The sequence below is a fragment of the Rissa tridactyla genome, chromosome 3 (assembly GCF_028500815.1).
Source record: "Rissa tridactyla isolate bRisTri1 chromosome 3, bRisTri1.patW.cur.20221130, whole genome shotgun sequence".
Classification (NCBI taxonomy): domain Eukaryota; kingdom Metazoa; phylum Chordata; class Aves; order Charadriiformes; family Laridae; genus Rissa; species Rissa tridactyla.
In genome coordinates, this window is record NC_071468.1 from 114,844,296 (window position 1) to 114,860,481 (window position 16,186).

The 16,186-nt window shown below is 42.8% G+C and overlaps 1 protein-coding gene across 1 annotated transcript; it reads right to left on the reverse strand.

Annotated features, from left to right (window-relative positions):
* Nucleotides 1-1,698: 1,698 nt before the first annotated feature.
* LOC128907532 (uncharacterized) lies at nucleotides 1,699-14,505 on the reverse strand. Its single transcript, XM_054196490.1, has 21 exons — nucleotides 14,483-14,505; nucleotides 14,175-14,227; nucleotides 12,559-12,651; nucleotides 11,099-11,226; nucleotides 10,262-10,405; nucleotides 9,522-9,605; nucleotides 8,803-8,970; nucleotides 8,638-8,734; nucleotides 8,318-8,541; nucleotides 7,341-7,494; nucleotides 7,058-7,266; nucleotides 6,847-6,964; nucleotides 6,471-6,676; nucleotides 5,887-6,004; nucleotides 5,015-5,184; nucleotides 4,154-4,227; nucleotides 3,949-4,076; nucleotides 2,945-3,134; nucleotides 2,397-2,538; nucleotides 2,032-2,128; nucleotides 1,699-1,718 (listed from the first exon to the last, which is right to left on the reverse strand). The coding sequence occupies exons 1-21, from the start codon at nucleotides 14,503-14,505 to the stop codon at nucleotides 1,699-1,701; spliced, it is 2,640 nt and encodes an 879-aa protein (XP_054052465.1).
* Between the last annotated feature and the right edge of the window lie 1,681 nt (nucleotides 14,506-16,186).

Consider the following 16,186-nt stretch of genomic DNA (forward strand, 5'->3'; position numbering starts at 1 on the left):
CAGGTGCAGCACCCTACACTTGCCCTTGTTGAATTTCATAAGGTTCCTCTTTGCCCAGATCTCCAGCCTGTACAGGTCTCTCTGTACGGCGGCACATGCAAGACACACAGGGAGGTCAGTGTACCACTTAAAGTGCCCATACTTGTGCTCTGTTAGGTGCAAAACCCCAGCAGCATATTATAGGTGTCTCTTGTGATTTCTCACTAGATTGTGCCCGCAGACTGAGGCATAGCTAGTACTTAACCCACCAGGTTAATGTAGAGGAAATCACTAAGCTCAAAGCCACTGGTCTGTCAAGTCTGCTGTCAGGCTTATATCTTCTGCATTTTCCTTTTATTCCCATGCTGACATACTTACATCTCATTCCTCAATATCACAGCTCTGTGGCTTTAGCCTTCACCTACTTCAGGATTAACAAAATAAGACTCCTTGAGCACAGTAGCCTCCTCTATTGGAAGAGAGGCTTGATGAACAGCTGGGGACTTCACGTGTCCCTCATTGTGAAGCCCACACAGATTTTCCATAGACAACAGTAAAAGACATCTACTATAGCTATGTTTAGCAGGCAACTGGAAGACAGACAAGGCTTGTAAACATGAGCTTGTAATTATAGCACACTTTAGTGGGATCTCTGTACATGTATTGTTGCAACAGAGCTAGTCTTTTAGTCACCATGCTTTTTCACAAAGTGCAAATAGATTCAACAAAATAGTTTCTTGCTTGAGTTAACTTTCACAGAAATTCCCTGTAGCATAATTCTATTTAATATAAAGTTAAAAAGCAGACACCCATTATTGTATCTTTAGCCATAAGGCATAACAATTCATGTTGAGCCATAGCTTTCCTTAGAACAGGAAAATACAGTATTGGATCTGAACTGTTTTCATATCACTGTTCAGATGCAAAGAAGAAATCAAGGAATTTTTCTCCCATTAAATAAAAAATGAAGAGACAGAATAACCTGCCAGGATCTCCTAAGAATCACGCTCTCTAGTGAGGAAGAAGCCTTAACACTTTGTGGATAGAGTCCTTGTATTGTTGTTGTTACTACTACAAGTCTTCACTAAAAGCTTTTTTCCCTTTAGGCTGACAGCTTACTCAGCTAAGCAGTCACTCATGCTACCTGTGAGTGATTTCCCCCCAACTAGACAAGGCAACTTGACATTGCAGAGCCACAACACTCCTGCAAGATCCACAGCTTACAGCTTTTCTGTCAATAGCCGCTACAGGATCAAGCATGTTCATCCTCATTTTGCTTCAAAAAACACTTTCTTTTACTGACATTAAGCTCCCTACAATGCTTTGTTCATACTGAAGCTTTAAAAAAAAGTCCAAAGTGATTTACAATTGATTTCACACCTGTTGCCACCTTCCTCCCCCTACCCCAAACTAGATGCTTCCAGCTGCAAAGTGACCGGACACAAGTTTTGGACGTGTTAGCTGAGCAGACTAGGTCAGATGCCAGTCACACAAAAGACTACGGGTTCAACACTGCAGAGGAACAGAAGAGAACAACACTAACTTAGAGGCAGAGATACATTCATACCGGTTAGCTGACACTTTTCTCAGTAGACACCATCAGTATATTTTTCTAGTAGATACTTTTGAGATGTCCTTACTTAAGTCTGGGCAGGCTGTGCTTGCTTAGGCTACCTAACTGCAGCTTTGTAAAACTAAATAGTTCTTGCTCAGTCTCTCTCAGAAGTCAGTGTATTCACCTACAGGGAGAAGAAACACACGCAGAAGTCTGTTATGGTACAGCAGCAGTATGCTTGGTATTACAGCAGTGTAAATTAAGATTGACACCAACCTCTGCTAGTCATTTTCCTTCCTAAAAAGGACTGCTCCAGATGATGCTCGCCCATGTGGATGTGGTTCTGCACTGCGGTCTAGTGAGACATTTTAGCTTTTAATTTTCTGTACAGCAAACACTAGGACTAGGAGTCTGTCATCTGTCACAGCTCCTGAGAGCATGTACCATGTTGCTGAGCAAAGATTCAGGAGTGACTTGAGAAGTGACCGTTTTCTTACCAAGTCTATGTTTCCCAGGACTGCATCTCCTTGGACACGGAAAGCCTGAAGGCTGTTGCATAGTGCTGCAGATCACCACGCTGCAGTGGAAATACAGCTACGAGGCAAGAATATTTATATTATATGTAGGGGAGTCTTATTTGGCAAACATCTGATATGTGTAGTGACCCCAAAGTGGATGAACTGAACATTGCTAAGTTGCTAGTCTTTATTTACTACTCACAGTGTTATGCCTTCGGGACATGGCTGATAGTCTCAGGTAGCACCGGGCCAGCTGAGATCTTGAGCAGCATTCGCTGCCTGCACCACTCCATGGTTAATTTGGGACTGCTGACAACACATGACAAACCATGGGGGCATCTCACCTGCTCTTGTAACAGAGTCGTGCCTTGTACAAAGGTGAACATCCTCACTTCAAATCTCTTTAGGTGCTGAGGAAATTTTACTCTGGAGCTATAGTTAACTTCGTGGAAGACTGTTCTGTAGGAGTCTTCACTGTTTGCACACCTTTTTGGGAACATGAAAAAGAATAAGTTTAATTTAAACCCTCATCACTTCAACTGGATCTTTAAACATGTCAAAGAGATGGATTACAGAGGAAGTTCCCTCTCTGTTTTTGTCTGGCCAGAGGATAGAGCTTTTGTGTCTTTGGCCACAGTCAGGGCTCCTTTTTGTTCTTCTTTCCAGTGGGAAGCTGTTATCTAGGAGCACTTCTGGCCACCTCCATGACCTGCTGCCACCAGAACGCACAGCCACTGTACTGACACTGACACGTGCTCCACAGCCTATCAGCAGTTGCACAGTCAGGACAAAACAATGCATCTGAGCTGATTTCTGTCCTCTTCCCTTCGCCTCCCAGTCGAGGTAAGGGGCCTGGTGCTGAACAGCTACTGAACAGGGAAGCCCTCCTTACCCATTTACAAGGATGGGCCACTGTGGAAGGCTGTCCTGGCTTTGGGAGTTTGTAGCCCAACAGTCATTCAGGTTTAGTTCCAGTCTCTCATCTTCAGGCTGGAGCAGTTTCACTTCAAAATACAGTGCCTCCCTCAGGTACTTTACCACAGGATATTCCAATTCCTCATAGGGGTCTGAGTAGGATTTCTCTAGAAGAGAGTATTGATGTTAGAGTTTCCTTTTGCAGAGTGAATATTCATGAACTCTCTGCTTCACTCTTCTTTCCAACACAATCGACTCTAGCACAGTAACGTTAAAGTCTGGGAGAGCATATGGATGTCAGCAAACGGGGATAGGGTGGCAGAAAAATAAGCACTGGTAACAAAAGTAAAGACCTGAACTGTGTTCCTTGGCTCTGAGGATCCAGAAGAGAGACATTCCTCCTTCTGCAAAACCCTCATTGGAGTAAGATGCTCATTCAGAACTGTCTCTAGAAAGACACTAAAGAAGTTATAAAAATGCCTCAGGGCCACTACAGTGAGGTCTGAGGGTTTGGTTCAAGCTTCAGTTAACACTTTCTGCCATTGTAGTTACCGTTTTACAGCAGTATTACATGTAGCCTCCTTCTCTGACACAGGTTATGATTATTTCAATCAGTGCTAACTCTGCTTAGCAACACTTAGGGAGTTGCCAGGGGAGAGAAGCTGATAGCACACCCACTACGCAAAACTTTTAGCATGCCCTGATCAAGCTGGAAAGCCACACCTGTGTCAGGGACAACACAAGCGTCTGTCTGATCCACTGCTGATACTTGATCATTTGTATTGCATTCTGGAATGGAAACCTCTATTAGAGGCCTTAAAGATGCTTCCACTTCATCCTTGAAGATACTCAAAAGTCATCTGGACGTGGTCCTGGGCAACTTGCTCTAGATGGCCCTGCTTGAGCAGGGGTTGGACAAGATGACCTTCAGAGGTCCCTTCCCACCTCAACCATTTCAGGAAGTCTAAGCATAAATGTTACCTTTGAAAAGCTTCAGTGAAAGAGCAAGAGAGCCAAACCCTGGCTTAATACTGGGTGGTGGGTTCTTCTTTGATTCATATCGGACATCAACTGTCTGCTTGATTGCATATGAGCATGCAAATTTCAGTCTGAGGGAAGAGGTTTAACATTAGATTTTAGAAACCAAAATGCATTGGACAACCTTCTTCTAGGGAATGACACTTACTGGTACACTGGTGTATCATTGCCAGGTCTGAAATAGAGTACCTCGTTTTCATATGTCATAGTTGTGCTATTGAACTGAAAGATACACAACATTACAAACAGGACAGTTACATTAGAGTTTACTTTGTGTTTGACACATTAGCCACATCCCTTCACTTGCAGATTTGACCTGAGCATGGTGTGCTTAGGAATGATCAGAAGTTTCTGGCCAACAGCCCCACACCTACTGAACTAAAGCCAACTACAGCTGAAGCTATGACATAGTCAAGAAGAAACAGATTATAAACAGATTATTGGCTAAAAATACCTTGAACATGACCTAACACCCCATAAAAGAGAGCACTGGGCCTAAGAGATCAGGTGTTTCTGTTGACAGAATCAGTGTCTTACATAAGACACAACACTCACGGAAGTAATCTGCTCTTGTGGTGACCTGAATTTGAGCATAATTTGATCCTTTGTTATTTTGTCTGTTTTCTATTTATGCAGTGCATAGGTGGCAGGAACAGGACCAACCCTAGTCTTGAGCCAAGGAGTCATTAGCTACACCTAACCAGCCTTTGCAAGGCATGTGTATATATCACTAGTGTAAACTAACGTTGAAGTCCATTACTAAACAATTCAGAGGTGTCAAACTGAAGGCTAGTTTCAGAAAGCACCTCTGGCCTTGAAAACTGGTTTTACCAAATAAGAACTTCTGCCCAACTGAATTTATTATCCTCAGCAAAGGAATATAGATATACTACTTATCAAAGAGTCAGCTGTGACCTTCTTGCAGCTTCTGCTCAACTCTGAACCTCAGCCAATTCTAGTAAAAACCCTACCCCAATGCAGAATAAACTTCATGGGACTAAGTCCTTACCTTTCTATTTGTTCCACACGTGTTCACATTGAACTTGAAGGTTGCAGTCTTCTCTGTCACTAAACTGGGTTTGCACTCTCTGTCTCTCAAGACAAGCAGGCTGGTGTCCAGGTCTGCAATTCCTACCAATTTCACTGCAGTAATAACCACAGTGCCATTGGGCAGGCACTCTGAAAGCAAAAAATAAATATGTTTTTCCATACAAATCAGGACTCAGGCTCCTTTATTATGCAGCCTAGCACAACAAAGAGGTTCTGCGTGGATTTACCAGCAAGTGTTCTGGAAGCTCATGAAGACTAAGTTTTGAGCAAGACGCTCTTCAGTACTAACATTTGATTTTCTTCAAGCTTACTGACAGTAGAATGTGCACTACATGGGTGAAGACTGTCATTTCACTCACCTTTTTCGCCCCAAGAGGTCTCACGCCTCCCAAAGGTATTTTTCTAGGTAAGATATTCAATATATTCAATCTGGATGAGTAGCTTTGGAATGACTAATTTATAAGCTGACACCCCCCCCCACCACCACCAAAAAAAATAAAAAGCCCCAAAGAACTCAGATGAAAACCCAACCCCCTTGGAACAGAAACCCCAGAACGACCCCAAAACACCTTTAAAAGCTTCATGCTTTTGGAGGTGTGAGGGCAAGCAGTTTCCCACCTCCTTTGCCGTCTCCTGAGTTAGACAGGATAGTCACTTCAATATGTAATTTGACTTGCCTTGTAGCATATTACTTTGTAGGAAATCTGACAGGCAGACAGGGTATCACACAAGCATAAACTCTAGAAACTTCAGACCGCACGGGTTTGTGCGACTTAGTTACATTACACAATTCAAAGAGCATTAGTAGCTAATCCCCCAACATGTTATTACGTATTAGCTCTGAAGGTGAAAATCTGCAGGAAATTGAGAAGTCCTTCCTATTAGCCAAGGTGATGCCATCCTTCAAGGTTAAGTGGAGTGAAACCTTTATTCCAGAGGCATGAAAATCCTGGAGATGACAATCACAGGTTGAACAAGATAATAAACACACAGTGTTCAACTAAAGCATGCAAAAAAACTAAGAGGGCAGGTTATCATAAGCCAAAGGTAATGATGCTTGATCAAAGTCAGATCCACAGGAGGGATTTTTTTTTTTTAATCTAGAAGCTGACACAATGAGCTTTTTCAGTCATTTTGCAATAGAGTGCAATCCAAACTCTATTGCATGTACAATTACCATTAAAGATAGCTCAGCCTTAAAGTGCTTGCAGAATGTTTTTTTCCTTGACTACTTGGGTCAATATTAACCAAGGGAAATTAAAGCGCCCTTCCAGGAGCAGAAATAATCCTCCATTAATCCTTTGAAACCTTTCTCAAAGGTACCTTTTATTTTATGACCTTCAAGGACATGGTGTATCTTGTTCATCTCTCACAGCTAGAGCTTGCCTTTAATTGCTACATGCTGGCATCCTTACCTCATATCTCACATGGGAAGAAAGGAAAGGGACAGAGACAGCCAAGTGACTGCCATTGTCCCTCAGGCTGTAACTGTACTTCTGCGCAGCTTCTGGGGTCAGGTGCCAGTCTGAGATGAAAGGTAGCCAGTTTTGGTCCACATTTCCACGAGTGATAATGAGATGAAGGTTCCTCCCATCACAAAATCCTCTTGCGGTGGGCAGTACTGTAATACAGTCAAGAGTCAGCCAGCACACTAGCTGTCATCAGAGTTTAATAGGGCTATTTAGGACTGACAGTATCCCTGGCTGAAGTAGACCCGGTTAACAGCTGACTTCACAGCCAGGATAGTCACAGCCAGGTCAGTGCAGTTTTACTCAAGTTCCACTAGTTTACCTGCATCTTTAACAGTGGAGACTGTTGTGACTGGGACAGTGAAGGTCTCACTTATTGGATGGATTATGAACACCAGTGTGACATTCAGGGTGTATGCTCTCATGTCCATGCTCACATACTAGAAAAAAATAATATTTAGAAATAAAAAAAAAATCACCAAGTGACATCATAATTTCTATACCATGGTATGCTGCAGTGTCTTAGCACACACCTCTTTCTTAATGCTTGGTGCATCAAACGGGACTTGTATTACATAGGCTTTGCTTCCATTAGCATGTCTGATCTCATATATTAGACACCCATGCTGAACAGCCTCAGGTACAGCAACAGTTACCCCCTCAATGATTAAGTTCACAAGCTCCACATCTGGGAGGAACGTTCCCACTGTCACATTCATTAGCCTCGCACTCAGGTTTGAGTCTGAAAGGAACACAGTAACATTAAACTCTTATCAGTACCAAAACCTTACGTATATTCCATGTGGGGCTACTTACTGTTGGTTATGGCAAGTTCTACTTGTTCAAACGGAGTTTCTATCTCCTTGATGATAGTATATTTGGTTAGTCCCCATTTGTTATCTTCCCACTGGTGTTCCAAGAATAGGTTGACAGTGTATTTTGCCCCATGCTGGCCACCGCTCACAGAAGTCTAGAATTTCAAATCAACAGCCTTCAGTATAACATGATTTTACACTAAAGTTGTAGCATCTCAAGGTTCAGCCACAGTTCCAAACAAATGTCCTTCTCAGCTCTGTGGCCCTGCTTTTATATTGAGAAAGAAATCTGCAAAACCACACCACCTATGAGGAATAAGGAATTCCTAAGTGGCACTTGCTGTATCACTATTATGGGCTCTATTTTTGCCTAAGAGTTTAGAATATCTCAGAAGACTTCCTTTTGAAAATTGTCCCCCATTCCCAAGTTTCAAAGCAGCAGGGGAATACTTCACCAGTGAAAGGGCTCATCCTGCAACTTCCTTTGAGGTTCAGTTTTTACAGCATTTGCCCAGGAATCAGTCCACTCCATGGAACTAGATTTAGACATATAGTTTCAGCCCATCCCAATATCCTACAGTCTGATGGACAAATGGGTTGTTCCCATTCTTTTAAATGGTCTGTGTAAAATACAACAGAACCCACACATGCTTTACAGTCCAGTTAGGACTGTCTCCAAGGGGTATGATGTCAGGACTAAAAGGCAAAAGCTCTGTGTTAACCTGAGGAGGCGGCAAATCAATAGTTCTGTATAGGATTCTGTCCACCTGTGCTTTAAGAAAACAAATTCTTCACAAAGTAGCAGCTATAAGAGCTATCTTTGGTCAAGGCTCTGGGGATTTTTAATATATCCTTTCTTCCCCTTCATCCCCATCCTTCATTTGGAAGGAACACAATGAAGAATTATTCCTCTCAAGGAAAAAAAAGAGGAAAGAACAGAAAGTATTTTGCCCAACAGACATAACACAAGTCACTAACCTTGTAATAGCCACCTTCTGCACCTATTGGCATCTTCACTGTAATTGCATTTAAGTCATTCAATAACACATATCTCCTGGAAGCCATTTCTTTGGCAGACAGTTTGTGTAGGTCCACACCAGCTTCAACAAGCACATCCTTAAAGCTAGTTGCTCCAGCAGAGAGCAGTTGAATGTATTTTGGAACAGTCCAGATGATTGTTCTGTTAGCATAGTCCACACCATCTTGGGGACAAGATATGAAAGCTGTCAGCTCATTTCTCTAGTTTTAAGTCGGTCCCTGTACATTTAAGCATTGGAGTAGTGTACCACATTTCTCACCTACAGGACACGCCACAGCAGTATCCACCATCAGGATCATCCATCGCTGTTTGTAGAACGTACTTGATCTTACTGCAGAAAAGGTAATTCCTTGATCCTGTAGGAAGAGATCTGGTTGGACCTACCCTTCGTGGCAGCTTGCTGGGCCAGAAAGAGCATACCAACCTCGACCAGCTGAATTTGCTCAGCCGTGTATGGTATCCGCAGCAGAACCCTGGTGTCTGTTGTGTTGAGTCCGTAGCCTGCGCTCCAAGCATCGCTCACAAGAAGAGCCTTTTTTTCTTCTGGTTGATGAAACACTATTTGCCATATCGAGGCTTCTCTTACTTTTGCCTACCCAGAGAAATTCGTTAAGGTTTCAAACATTCTATTCAAAGTAATTTCTTATTTGCTACCTGGAATGATTTATTATACTGAACTGCCCAGCAGTTTTGTTGCCTTATTCTAAATACTGCTAATGTGACGCTGCTCCAGCCTTCCCCTGCTCAGCCTCTCACATACAGAAAGCTTCCCATATTAAGAGCATTGGAGATTAACTGCACTGCTACATCACAAATACAGGGCCCAAGAAGAAAAAAAGCCTATCCACAGTTCACTCCTAGGCCATGAGGTCTTAGAGACCTCTTGGTCTTTTTGTTGCAGTCTCTTGTCTGGGGAAGATTTGATTTCTAGGGTTTTTGAGAAATCAGTTTCCAGTTCTTCCTTGGAGACGTGGCCTACAGCTATTTCTAGTGTATATAATCTTTATGCTAAAACCACTTGATGCAGAAGTTCTTCCCTTCTTAAGTGCTTTTTGAAATGACATTTCATACTGTGCAGACATAGAAGATGTTGGGCCAGAAGTAGCGCTAGCTTTTAACTAGGAAGAAAACCTGTAGTTTTACCTCTGGAAAGGCAAGAGTCCAGTCCTCAGGCTCATCTTGAATGAAGTCCTTTACCGTCTGTGGAACCTCCTTCCTGACAGAAACCTGAAGGGAAAAAGGCTCTGCAAGGGGTCTGCAGGAGGCACTTGTTTGCTTGTCTCCAACACCCTGTAAGTCTTTTTCAATACTTTCAGAACAGCATAGGATTGAGAGAGGAGACTAGTATATTGTAAAGGGAGGTTCCCACCCGCTTCAAGTTAAAAAAGAAAAAGGCATAAAATGTCATCATGCATGGTGCATTATTGATAATCCACTTGATTTCAGGTTCATTTTATTTTGAGCGTATCTTCCCATTTCTACTTCCAGTTAAAGCCCATATCCTCTTCAAAGTGGAATCCTTTTCTGCCCTCCCCACCTTCTCCCCAGCAAATTCTGAAAGTATGCATTTCCGTTATCATCTCAAATAAGATTTGTTCAGGCAACATTCAAGAACTTTAATCCATTAGCTCAACCTTTTGAATACTATTTCACAACTTTTTGTTGGCTGTTAATGCTGGTTAATAGGCTACATAAGCATAATAAGCGTATCACTACACCCAAGATGCATGCTGTGCATTCACTAGTGAGCTGTTCATGGTGGGGCATTCGAAGTCTGTTTCCAATACACATTCCTAGCAACTAAAAAACTCCCAAAAAAGAGTATCTTTGAGTATTTACCTTCTTACCTTAAGTACCTTCCCAGTTGTACTTCCAGTACTTACCTCCATGTAGTTACTTTCACATACTACCTCTCTTGGACTCCATGGGCCATAAGGGCAAGTTGCACTTTTCAGATGAGTTGCAGCATTTTTCATATCAGGAGTACGCGATGCTTTGATTTGTAAGGTTACTGTGAACACATCTCTCTGCACGGACACAGGGAATGCGTGCTTGTTACACCAGTTTTTTCTAGTTAGACACCACCTACCCTTGTGAATTAAAAGTAACTTACAAAATCCACTTACCAGCCTCTGCGCAGAAGAACAAATCCACTTGGAAGCACTATTGTTTTCTACTTGGTTAACTACACAGGCTATGTGCCTATAGTACATAGCAACACAAATACTCGGGGTGGGGGGGGGGAGGGGGGCAGCTTCAACATTTCACATAGCCCTAGAGCTGGACAAAAAAAGGAGCTCCCTAAAATACAGCTGATCTTGCATTTTCTGACATAGCAGCAGTGAGCAAGCAACGCAAGTAACCAAAGCTTTTGAGCTTTTACCCTTGCATGTCTCAGACGCTAAATACTAGAGCAGGGGCCAACACAGCTGCCAGACAGGATTCCCTGTCCTTATCCAGGAGAAACCAGTTACTCTTCAAGGGCATATGTGCAATATGCTTCTTCCTGTGTCTATCTGTGCTTTGCTGTAGGACAATGAAAGCAAGACAAGGTATGTTCTCAGATGCCTGGATACAATTGAGAATTAAATTGGGTTTTTTTGCTAATAGATGTTCAAGGCATTATGACACCTCGGTTAATACCTATCAATAATTTGGTAGTCTCTTGCATAAGGTCACATATAACAGTGCTGTAGTCAAAACGCCTATAACAGACTTACCTCTAAGTGAGAGTGGCAGCTTAGCGCAGAAGCACGAAACTCAATGTTACTCCAATTGCTGTAAGTGACTGTGTAGCCGCACTGTGATGCCATGGCCTCATCTAGCTCCCAGGCTACGCCGGATTGATCTATGGGCAATTAGCAGAGAGCCGTATTAATGAGTATAACTCCTACTCTGCAAACTCCCTGAGCAACCTGCCCTTGCCCCCAGGGTTCAGCTGACCCTGCTCCAGTACAGCCCAGCTGCGTGCCCTGGGCTGAGACATAAGAGAACTGCAAAGTGGTGAAAAAGAGCTGTAACAAAATCTATAAAAAGGAAGAAAGGTAAAATTACAGACAGGCTAGGACAGGGAACACTAACAGCTCAAGGACCAAAGATGAAAAAAATTCTCCAACATGTAAAGATATTAAATCCTGAAGGGGCAAAACCCCCACTAAGCAGAGAACAGTCGGTTAGGTCGTCAGTGTCAAAGTTTTCAGGACTGACAGATGACAGCATAGCAGCATCAAGAGTCGGATCTGTGCCTGGTCCATGTTTCTCTCTGGTGCCCACCTGGCCAGAGCGTCTTCAAGGGTCTAACGAGGATAATGAGCACACTAAAGCTTAGCTTGGATTTTTCAAAATTGTCTTTGTGGTCTTTTTTTTTCCCCTTTTAAAAATCTCTCTCTTCCCAAAATAATTACTTTATGCTTTCAAGCTGTGCATACCCCAATTGCAGAGTGTCTTTATGTATGGATGAAAGTGCCTAAAAAATGAACATACATTAAGTGGATTTTTAGACAAGTTTAACATTCTAGACAGATGGAGGTTATGGACTATATCTAGTTAGACAGCTAACTAGCATGGAGAACTAGTTCAAGGATGAGTTTACAGTTTATGCATATAATCTTACACCTGTTGATGTTTATAGCCCAAAAGCTATCTCACTCTGCCCTTTAGGGCACTCAGTAGTGCTTTTCTCTCAAATGCGCCACTTGTTTATTACTAAGCCCATAGCCAGAGGGCCCAGCTAGTTTTTCTTAACTTCATTAAAAATTTATATGCCTCCACCAGGTCCCTTAGCTGTAAGCAAAGACAGTGGAGAGCCGCTAGTGTTAAATCAGTAATGTAGGGCCAGCTTCAGCTGGTGAATTTTCAGAATAGTCCATGCTGTTACTGGAGAACATTTTTACCAGGAGGGAAATCCACCAGCATTAACATATCTAGAAACTACCACGTGCATTTTAATTTCAGTCCAAAGTCCACCATGATTAGACTTGTTACTGCAAAGTTATCACTCTACAAGTCTATAGGATAGGTTAGATAGAAATAAAGGTAGCATCTGGCTGTTACAATGAGGTGCAACCTACTAAGCATTGTGATCTTAGTATAATCCAGGCAATTCTAGCATAGAAGGACCTCAGAGAATTGCGTTTCACCACATGTAATTTCCTCTCCAAGTTCTTCTGTATCAACTTACCAACAACAGAAAAAGATAAGTATTTGTCCTCAAAGTATTCTGCACTCAGTGTTACACGCAAAAGGTTCCCCAAGCACTCTGAAGTCACAGGTCCTGTGTTGAGCATATTGAAAGGCTAGTAAGTAGGGAATTAAAGGTAACATACAAACAGAAATTTGTTGCTTCCCAGACTACTTTATAAAGTCAATATTACAACAGTCATATTCTAGCATATCTGGCCAGGAAGTGTTCAAGGTTTTTTTTTTTTAAAAAAACAAAAACAAACAGCAATGCTTAAAGTAGAAAGGCCAGCTCTGAAATTAGTATTCCAATAGTAACTGTCTGGTCAGCTGGCAATGCTACCTGCAGCAGCCAGTCATGGAAGTAGGATTTTTAAATGGACAACAAAGTACTGAATTGGCTGCCCTAATCCAAATACTTTAAATGGAATAAAACAGAAGATGACAGTTAAGAAAGTCATCGTCATCCCCACCCTGCCCACCCCTGCAAAAGAGAGAAATCCTTGAAATCCCAGAACCCCAAGCAACCAAAAAGACCTCAAATAAAGCACCAAGATCACACGCACCTACTCACAAGAGGAGCCACAAGCCAACTCAGAGTGGGGAGCAGCCACATCAGCTACCCATCAGCCTACCCTGCTCACCTGCCCCAGTACCAGGAGCCAGTTGGCTCACTCTGGGGCAGGACCGCAGAGGAACAAAGAGGATAGTTTGAGAAGCTCAAGTCCCAAGCTACCACCACAGCATATGCCAAGCTATGGCTGCCAAACCTTTTAAGGCAGGACGCAGGCAAAAACTACTCTAAATGTAGGACTGGAGACCAGAGAAGGCTTTTTATTTGACATATATTTATAATAAACTGGGATTTTTTTGTTTCAAACAGAAGTTTCTATGGCATAGTGAGCTAATGCTGACTAGACCTTCTATAGTAACAGTGCATTTTAAAGGGCTGAGAGGATCCTTTTTCCTACAGAGTTCAGCACTATACCCTTAAGTTAACCAGAGACGTCAGAGCTGGTCGTACTATGGAACATCAAACAGATGCTAGCAAACATGAACTTATTCTGCCCATATTCCAAGCTACCAACTGGATTCAGTGCAGAAGCTATATAATTACTCCAGGCTGGATAAAACCTCCTTCAATATCTTTTTACTCTGGTAAATGCAAACATGTTCATACAGCACCAGTAGGGCAGACAGTCCTAGAACCGTCTCTCTGTATCTGCCGTTCCAGGACCAGCCCTATTTTGTAAGGAAGAAGTTAAAGCAGACAACAGTTTTTGGTTAAGAAAACCGTTTCTCCTCAGGCAAAGCACTGATATGTTTACAGTGTTTAAAAGACCTTACATATTGTACGGTCAATAACAATAACTAGGCTCAAGAAAACAAGAACAACAATAAAGTCCCTATTGGTAGAAACATTCATTTAATATAACGGTACATAAACCTGTGGCTGTGAGTAGTTACAAATAAACACTTCTATGTTTGGAGTTTCTCAGAAAAACATGCAAGCATAGATGCCACGAGAGCTTCAGACTCTTCTGAAGGACACACACAGATATCACCTATGAAAAAACCTGGAAATTGTTATGTGAAAGTAGTTTACAGCAGCATTACCTGATCTCCTTTGGGTCCGTATTGCAGAGATTAATATCCCTATTAATACCAACCTGTAAGAAAAGGCAGAGATTAGCAGCAGCTTCAGCTGTGACAACAGCTTGCTAACAAACTTCTGTGCTGAGGAAGTCCCAGTCTGGATATTAAACTATTCTTAAGTTTAGAGCTACAGTTCTAGATTTGGAAATTACAAAATGGGATTTCCTTGGTCACCACCAGAAGCTAGGGAAGCTAAATCAGAAAAGTTAACATATTTAATGCCTTAGGGTAAAACCATTTATGGTTAGCAGCCACCACAAAGCTCTCACCTCCGCACCAGCCTCAGCTCCATTTTGCAGTTGCTCAGCCTCTACCTGTGGTGCTTTTTCCCCTTATGGTCACACGCAAACAAAAATCTCCTTCATTAGCTCTGCATAGAAATCAAAGCCTTTCTGGGTTCTCAGAGCCTTAGGTCAAATAGAAAGGCTGCCACCTTTATACTGATGAAACTAATTTTCAGTTGTTTACCCTCCTAATTATTAACCTGTAATTCATGTCACCTGTTCATTTGCTTTACTGATTAAATCTGCTCCTACCTAGGTCTCCCTGTTTGGATGGTTGCCAGCTCCTACCAGGTTGTCAGGGGGCAGTAGGATAACTGGTGCTGTTCTGGTAAAACATGTGGCAACTCATTGTTCCGGGGTTACTTCTCTTCACCCGGTCTCCTCTGTGGAGCATTTTGCATGGCCTTCCCCAGAGAGCTGAACTCTGCCAGAGGCAAATGTGTAAACTGCAGCTTTAAGGCAATTAGTATAACAAAAAAAAGGAAGGAACTGTTGATCTTTAAGGTAACTCAAAACCAACAGTATAAGGGAACCTAGCTGGAGACTGATGGGTGTCACAAACGAAACGAAGAACTGACTGGGTGATCTGTGGGACACCTAGACCAGAAATCATCCCCCAGTTTGGGGAAAATTTACCCCAAAACTGTGGAGGAGTGGATCTGACCACTAACAGGTTGGAGAAAAGAATCCTGCCTTTGCTGCATGCGGAAGGCAGAGAAGTTATACCTGTGGCCTTGGGTCTCGGTCAGTGATGGGGTGTGATGTCCCTGGGGCTGTTGAGCTGCTGGTCGTCAGAAGGTGGCCAGGCCTCTTACTGTGCAAAGGCGTTGGTGTGGTGTCCATTCACATTTTCTGTAAGTGATGAGCCCTGTTTGTGTACAACTATAGAATATCAATAGCATAAACAATAATAGCTGCGCTATTGTTTTATGTAATAAAGGGTGCTAGAAGTCAGTATTCCTTGTCTTGGTCATCATCCCGTTCAGCTGTCAGTCACTCTGTGCAAATACATCCTCAACTCTCAGAGCCGTAGTTCCCCCGTGACCATGATAACTGCCATGAAATAATGATGACTTTTCTGGGCGACCTGTTCCAGAGTGGTGAGGCACTGGAACAGGTTGCCCAGAGAAGCTGTGGATGCCCCATCCCTGGAGGTGTTCAAGGCCAGGCTGGATGGGGCTTTGAGCAGCCTGGTCTAGTGGGAGGTGTCCCTGCCCACGGAACTAGAGGATCTTTAAGGTCGCTTCCAACTCTAACTATTCTGTGGTTCTATGATTCTATAATTTCTCCTCTTTCATGGCTAAAATATTGCTTCGATTTCCACATTTTCTTTGTGCACCTATGTATTTTCTAGCAGCTTTACCAGGACCGAAGGAATATTACGCATGTCAGCGCGTGTCATTCCTCTGTCTGAAACACCTTTGCCAGGAGGCAAGCTTGGCAGTGTCACAAGTGCTCGCGTCCCTCTCTATGTATACATTTCATATTTAGATTAACCTTATATTAGGGATTCTTCTGTCCTAGGCTTGTGCCCGTCGCATTTGGGTTTTGCTCCTCGCTCTGCACATGCGAGGGCTGCAGGAGCCGGAAAGCTGGAGGATTTATTTGCAATTAACACCGATGTCCTCCAGAGGGAGCCTGAGACTCTCCTACCGGGCGGCTCAGCCGGTGCCTCCCGGCTAACCTCAC

What these genes read in the sequence shown, in the direction of transcription:
- LOC128907532 (XM_054196490.1), bottom strand. Translation starts at nt 14,505, where the DNA reads ATGGAGCTGAGGCTGGTGCGGAG. An exon ending in CACCAAGCATTAAGAAAGAG is followed by an intron (nt 6,965 to 7,057) that starts GTGTGTGCTAAG and finishes ATTTTTTTCTAG; the next exon opens with TATGTGAGCATGGACATGAG. An exon ending in CGACTCTGTTACAAGAGCAG is followed by an intron (nt 2,129 to 2,396) that starts GTGAGATGCCCC and finishes CTTGCCTCGTAG; the next exon opens with CTGTATTTCCACTGCAGCGT.